Raw genomic sequence first — 7,500 nt, forward strand, 5'->3', positions numbered from 1 at the left:
TTACCCCAAACCATACCCCAGCCCCCAGCGCCCAAACCATATCCCATCCCCCTTACCCCTTACCCCATCCCCCAGACCATACCCCATCCCCCAGACCATACCCCATCCCCCAGCGCCCAAACCATCCCCCAGCCCCCAGCCCCCAAACTATCCCCCAGCCCCCAAACCATACCCCATCCCCCAGCCCCCAAACCATCCCCCAGCCCCCAGCGCCCAAACCATACCCCATCCCCCAAACCATCCCCCATCCCCCAGCCCCCAGCGCCCAAACCATACCTCATCCCCCAAAACCATCCCCCATCCCCCAGCCCCCAGCGCCCAAACCATACCTCATCCCCCAAACCATCCCCCATCCCCCAGCCCCCAGCGCCCAAACCATACCCCATCCCCCAAACCATCCCCCATCCCCCAGCCCCCAGCGCCCAAACCATACCTCATCCCCCATCCCCCAAACCATACCCCATCCCCCAAACCATACCCCATCCCCCAAACCATACCCCAGCCCCCAGCCCCCAAACCATACCCCATCCCCCAAACCATCCCCCAGCCCCCAGCGCCCAAACCATACCCCATCCCCCATCCCCCAGCCCCCAAACCATACCCCATCCCCCAAACCATCCCCCATCCCCCAGCCCCCAGCGCCCAAACCATACCCCATCCCCCAGCCCCCAAACCATCCCCCAGCCCCCAGCCCCGGCCCTCCTCACCTTAGCCGCCTGGTATCCCAGGTTCATCCACTGGGGGGTGGCGAAGTGCACCGTCTCCGACACGCTGTAGCCGCAGCACACCTTGGACACGAAGGTCCCCGGGAAGCACACCACGAACTGCCCGCTCTGCTGCACCGTGCGGTGGACCTGGATACCCTCCCGACATAGCACCTCTGGAGAGATCTGGAGGAGGGGGGGGGGGGAGGGGAGGGAGGAGGGGGAGGGGGAGGGGGGGGAAGGAGGAGGGCTAGATTATTGGGATGTTCCCCTCTCTCAGCTGTGTCTCGGTCCCTGCCTTTGAGGTGACACACACACACACACACCCACACACAACCACACACACACACCCACACAGCCAGCCACCCACACATACACACCCACACAGCCAGCCACCCACACACACACAGACACACACACACACACAGAGAGACACAACCACCCACACAACCACACAACCACACACACACCCACAGACACACACACACCCACAGACACACACACCCACACACACACACCCACAGACACACACACCCACAGACACACACACACACACACACACACACACTCACCATGATGTTCTTCTCCAGCATCTCCAGGCCGGGGGTGCCGTTGGCCTGCAGCAGCGTGTGGACCACCTTGTCCAGCTTGGTCTTCTCCTCCGCTGGCACAGAATACCTGGGGGGGGGGGCAGTTAGTCTACTGGACCTGGGGGGGTGTGTGTGTGTGTGTGTTTATAGCTGTAACGCCCCCGCATAAGTTAGAGGGAGGTACTGTACAGTATATACTCTTTGAGGGGATGGGGGGGGGGAGAGAGAAAGAGGGAAAGAGAGAAAAACTAGAGGGGTAGATAAAGAGAGAGAGAGAGAAAAGCGCTGCTTTAGAGAGGCTCTGTTGAGCTGTGTTGGGGGGGGTGGGGTGTTTTTGTGTTGAGTCACAGTGGAGGTTTAGCAGACTGTATCTATCTGGCTCTCGACGGTGTCATCATCACCACCCTCCCCCTAGCAAGGTCTAGACTGGGAGTGTGTGCGTGTGCGTGCGCGTGCACATGTGTGTGTGTGTGTGTGTGGGACTAGATAGATCTATGGAGAGGCTCGGCCTGTTCAAAAACAATCCGAGATAGTTGTGGAAATCTAGATGACGTCATCCAGAGGCCTTTGTTCCTAGGTCCTACAACTATCTCAGATTGTTCTTGAACAGTCCAGAAGTCCGGGACAGCGCCTGTCAAGGCAGTGATGGGACAGTGAAGCGTTTTGTTTTTGTTTTTGTTTTTTGTCAAGACTGCAAAAGTTTGGATTTAAGTTTGGATCTACCAAATGCAGTCTGGAGCAGTGTGTAGGTAATCAATGTATAGAAGGAGGAGGGGAGGGTAGGAGGAGGGGAGGGGAGGGGAGGAGGAGGGAAGAAGGGAGGAGAGGGGGAGGGGGGTACCTACCAAATGCAGTCTGCACCAGTGTGTAGGTAATCAATGTATGGAAGGCGGTTCTGGTCACGAGCCCAGCATGAGGTAGAAAAGACCATGCCAATGTTCAACCATGGAATGGTCACCCCTGGGGAGAGGAGGAGGGAGGGGGGAGACAGGGAGGGAGGGAGGGGGAGAGAGGGATAGATAGAGGTCAGTGTTATTCATGTCAGGATTCATACACATAAAGCAACATAAGCACATTTAGAGCCCAGTACAAAAACCAACCCTGAAGTGAACCTGATCTATTCCATCACTAGATTAAGTGCTTCCCTCGTTTTTGAAAAAATGACATAAAATGAAATGAGAGTCACGGGAGGGGGAGGGGGGGAGTAGACGAAACCACAGCAACAGGAGCTGGATCAAAGGGCTCAGAGAAACAGATCACCGGGAGAGGGAGAGAGAGGTGGGGAGGGAGAGAGAGAGAGAGGGGGGAGAGGAGGGGGAGGGAGAGAGGGGGAGGGGAGAGAGAGAGGGGGAGGAGAGGAGAGAGAGGGGGACGGAGAGGGGGAGGGAGAGAGAGAGGGGGAGGAGAGAGGGAGGAGAGAGAGAGAGAGAGAGAGGGAGGGGGAAGGAGGGAGAGGGAGGGAGAGAGGGGGAGGGAGAGAGGGAGAGAGAGGGGGAGGGAGAGAGGGTGGAGGGAGAGATGGGGGAGAGTGAGGAGAGGGAGAGGAAGAGAGAGAGGGAGGAGAGGGAGAGAGAGAGGGGGGAGGATGGATGGAGAGGGAGGAGAGAGAGAGAGAGAGGAGAGGGAGGGGAAGAAGAGAGGTGGAGGGAGAGAGGGGGAGAGTGAGGAGAGGGAGAGGAAGAGAGAGAGGGAGAGAGAGAGGGAGGAGAGGGAGAGGGAGAGGGAGGAGAGGGAGAGAGAGAGGGAGGAGAGGGAGAGAGAGAGGGAGAGAGGGAGAGAGAGAGGGAGGAGAGGGAGAGAGAGGGAGGAGAGGGAGAGAGAGAGGGAGGAGAGGGAGAGAGAGAGGGATGAGAAGAGAGGGAGGGGGAAGGAGGGAGGGAGAGGGGGAGAGGGAGGAGAGGGAGAGGAAGAGACAGAGGTAGGAGAGAGAGAGGGAGGAGAGGGAGAGAGAGAGGGAGGAGAGGGAGAGAGAGAGAGGGAGGAGAGGGAGAGAGAGAGAGGGAGGAGAGGGAGAGAGAGAGGAGGAGAGAGGAGAGGAGGGAGAGGGGAAGAGAGAGAGGGAGGAGAGGGAGAGAGAGAGGGAGGAGAGGGAGAGAGGGAGGGAGGAGAGGGAGAGAGAGAGGGAGGAGAGGGAGAGAGAGAGGGAGGAGAGGGAGAGAGAGAGGGAGGAGAGGGAGAGAGAGAGGGAGGAGAGGGAGAGAGAGAGGGAGGAGAGGAGGAGAGAGAGGGAGGAGAGGGAGAGAGAGAGGGAGGAGAGGGAGAGAGAGAGGGAGGAGAGGGAGGAGAGAGAGGGAGGGAGAGGGAGAGGAGAGGAGGGAGAGAGAGAGAGGGAGGAGAGAGAGAGGGAGGGGGAGGAGAGGGAGAGAGAGAGGGAGGAGAGGGAGAGAGAGAGGGGAGGGAGAGAGAGGGAGGAGAGGGAGAGAGAGAGAGAGAGAGAGGGGGAGGGAGAGAGAGAGGGAGGAGAGGGAGAGAGAGAGGGAGGAGAGGGAGAGAGAGAGGGAGGAGAGAGAGAGGGAGGGGGAGGAGAGGGAGAGAGAGAGGGAGGAGAGGGAGAGAGAGAGGGGGAGGGAGAGAGAGAGGGGGAGAGAGAGAGAGAGAGAGAGGGGGAGGAGAGAGAGAGGGAGGAGAGGGAGAGAGAGAGGGGAGGAGAGGGAGAGAGAGAGGGAGGAGAGGGAGAGAGAGAGGGAGGGAGGGAGAGGGAGAGAGAGAGAGAGAGGGGGAGGGAGAGAGAGAGGGAGGAGAGGGAGAGAGAGGAGGAGAGGGAGAGAGAGAGGGAGGAGAGGGAGAGAGAGAGGAGGAGAGGGAGAGGGAGAGGAGGGAGGAGAGGGGGGAGGAGAGGGAGGAGAGGGAGAGAGGAGAGAGGGGAGGAGAGGGGAGGAGAGGGAGGAGAGGGAGAGAGAGAGGAGGAGAGGGAGAGGGGATCCTAAGGGCAGGGAGGGGAGGATGAGTATGCGTATGTGTGTGTGTGTCGGGGGGGGGGGTGGGGTCTTACGGCCCGGCCCACAGATGCCGCAGAAGTGATCCAGAGATGTTGGGCAGGACAGTGAGGTTCCATCCATGTCTGCAGGGGAGGGGAACACACACACAGAACACAGGGGCGTTTAAAGGTCCAGGTGGGTCAGAACCAGACACACAACACCACAGGAGCGTTTAGAGGTCCAGGTGAGACAGAACCAGAGGTGAGGTGAGGGCGCTGGCTCAGGGGCCAGGGAGGTCGGTGGAGGTAGAAATAGGAGGACGGGGGGGGGTTCATGGTCGTGCGTGGAACGGCCTCCGACATTCCTCGTTCCGCCCACGTAGGTGACCAGGAGCTCCATCCTCCGATGTCTACCTCCCCTGGCCTCTCCACTAGTGGAGAGAGTTTTTTTTTTCTTCCGGAAGGCTCTTACTTGGAGAATGGCTCTGATTTTCCCACAGGGAAAACCACTCCCGTGTGTGTTGGTGTCCACCTTCCCATAATGCACGGCGACATGGCAGTCCTCTGCTCCACGATCCTCCAGTACTCTTGCTGTGAAGGGAGAGAGGGAGGGAGGGAGGAGAGGGAGAGAGGGGAGGGAGGGAGGGAGGAGAGGAGAGAGGGAGGGAGGGAGGGAGGAGAGGGAGAGGAGGGAGGGAGGGAGGAGAGGAGAGAGGGGAAGAAGAGAGGGAGGGAGGGAGGGAGGAGAGGAGAGAGGGGAGGGAGGGAGCGAGGAGAGAGAGAGAGAGGGAGGGAGGGAGGAGAGGAGAGAGGGGAAGAAGAGAGGGAGGGAGGGAGGGGAAACAAGGGGAAAAATTAGAGGAAGATGGACGCAAATGTTACAGGCTGACATAATATTATTTCACGGGGTGTCTTAATCTGTCTGTGTGACGTTTTTCCTCAGTTGTTAGCCTGCCTATGGGAATATGCATACAAAACTAGCCGGCTAGCTAACTCCTACACTGTTACTGTTATGTTTATTATTGTGTATTGTGTATTAGTAAGTTACTCTTAAGTTAAGTACTAAGTTACTCTTAGATACATAATAAGTATAGATTATAGTATTATCGTGAGCTTAGAATGATATGGTTCTATGTCCGTTTAGGGTAGTTCAGAGGTATTGAGCGTCATGGTTTTTACATTCCATTATGTTTTGTGAGATGGAACCTTTGTATTTTATGAATTACTAACTCAAAAATCTCAACATTTTAAAAATAACACCACACAGGCATTAATAAACACCTAATGGATCAGATTATGTAAAAACATTTACATTTTGCCAAAAATTGAGATAGAACCTATAATTCTAACGTCACGATTTAACATTCATTCAAACCAAACCGATGACTCCTCCCGGCCTAGTGGTAGAGGCTCGGGTCTTCTGTGTGTGTGAGAGACCTAGGGGGTTCCAAGCCTAACCCTTAAAAAAACCCTCCTAACCCTGAATGAATGGGAGTCGATGGGGCTGTGGTGCGGTGTGTGTGTGTGTGTGTGTGTGTGTGTGTGTGTGTGTGTGTGTCCTCACCTCCACCTCGGTGGCCCCCGGCTCCTTGTTGAAGCACATGGTCATGGTGTTTCTGGCTATCCTGAAGAAGTTGGTCAACGACACCGATTTCCCCTGGGGAGACAGACACACAGACACGCACACACAGACACACACACACACACACACACACACACACACACACATAGACAGACAGACCAGACACACACAGACACACAGGTCAAGGTGAGAGGACGTCTGGACACACGGACACACACACCAGCCCCGGTCAGAGCAGGTTCTGGTGGGTCAGAGCAGGTTCTGGTGGGTCAGAGCAGGTTCTGGTGGGTTTAAGAGACGCGGAGAGGAGAATCACCAGGGAAGGCTCCAACATCCAATATGAAAGAAAATATGGCTGGACTTTAGATGACCTGCGTGTGTGTGTGTGTGTCTCTGTTTCTTTGTATGTGGTTGTGTCTCTAAGCGGAGTGTGTGTGTGTGTGTGTGTGTGTGATATCTCCATATCTCTTCCGCGAGACATCAGCACGTTTCCACTTAACATGAACCTTCCCTAGGACCCTCCCCCCTCGCCCTCCTCCCCCCCCCCCCCCACGCCCTGTAGCTTTGAAGGTGTCCATAAATCTGCCGCTCCGTCCGTGGATTTAAGGCTCCCGATGAAAGGCCGGCCTCTGCCCCCCCCCCGGGTGTGTGACTGGTACTGTACTCCCCAACACTGCAGCTGAGGATCAGTCAGGCTGGGAGGGTCCAGTTACACAGGGGGGGGGGGGGGGGGGGAGAGGAGGGGGGGAGGAGGGGGGGAGAGGAGGGGGGGAGAGGAGGGGAGAGGCTGCGAGAACCAAATGGGATCCAGACCGGGGGCCGCGCATGACGTGTGTGTGTGTGTGTGTGTGTGTTAGTGTCGCAGTGTTTCATGAAGTGTGTGTGTGTGTGTGTGTTAGTGTCGCAGTGTTTCATGAAGTGTGTGTGAGCGTGTGTGTGTATGTGTGTGTGTGTGTTTGTGTGTGTGTGTGTGTGTGTTAGTGTGGCTGTGTTTCATGAAGTGTGTGTGTGTGTGTGTGTGTGTGTGCATGTGTGTTAATGTTGCTGTGTTTCATGAAGTGTGTGTGTGTGTGTGTGTGTGTGTGTGTGTGCATGTGTGTGTGTGTGTTAGTGTGGCTTCATGAAGTGTGTGTGGGGGGGTGTGTGTGTCGCTGTGTTTCATGAAGTGTGTGTGTGTTTAACTATGAAATGGTGTGTGTGTGTGTGATTGTGTGTGTGTTTAACTATGAAATGGTGTGTGTGTGTGTGTGTATGATAGTGTGTGATAGTGTGTGTGTGCGTGTATGATAGTGTGTGTGTGTGTGTGTGTGTGATAGTGTGTGTGTGTGTGTGTGATGGTATGTGGTAGTGTGTGTGTGTGTATGATGGTGTGTGTGTGTGTGTGTGTGATAGTGTGTGTGTGTGTGTGTATGATAGTGTGTGTGTGTGTATGATAGTGTGTGTGTGTGTCCTGTCCTCTGCCTGGCTGCTCCCTGTGTGTTGGAGCTGAAATGTAGGTCAGCGCTCAGCTGTGTGAACCAGGCCCACAGGCAGACCCCCGCTCTGCCTCCCCCCCTCCACTCAGCCTCTCCCTGTGTTCCCCCTGTCCATCACACTGCAGCCCCCCCAGCTAGCCCACACACACACACACGCACGCACAATAAACTCACTTTGAGGTCAATCACACACACACACACACACACACACGCACACGCACACAGGCACTGC

General features: G+C 56.3%; 1 protein-coding gene across 1 annotated transcript in view; it reads right to left on the minus strand.

The window, feature by feature from the left end:
* Nucleotides 1–707: 707 nt before the first annotated feature.
* LOC308175149 (protein Jumonji-like) overlaps nucleotides 708–7,500 on the minus strand; it is a gene marked incomplete at both ends in the record, with an annotated part of 12,331 nt that continues 5,538 nt past the window's right edge. Inside the window, 9 exon segments of the mRNA XM_080550870.1 lie at nucleotides 708–890; nucleotides 1,277–1,382; nucleotides 2,140–2,250; nucleotides 2,252–2,254; nucleotides 4,287–4,355; nucleotides 4,684–4,715; nucleotides 4,717–4,775; nucleotides 4,778–4,802; nucleotides 5,776–5,868. Coding sequence (XP_080406996.1) covers nucleotides 708–890; nucleotides 1,277–1,382; nucleotides 2,140–2,250; nucleotides 2,252–2,254; nucleotides 4,287–4,355; nucleotides 4,684–4,715; nucleotides 4,717–4,775; nucleotides 4,778–4,802; nucleotides 5,776–5,868 — 681 coding nt within the window.

Source organism: Nansenia antarctica (genome assembly GCF_963989245.1).
Source record: "Nansenia antarctica genome assembly, contig: SCAFFOLD_805, whole genome shotgun sequence".
NCBI classification, from domain to species: domain Eukaryota; kingdom Metazoa; phylum Chordata; class Actinopteri; order Argentiniformes; family Microstomatidae; genus Nansenia; species Nansenia antarctica.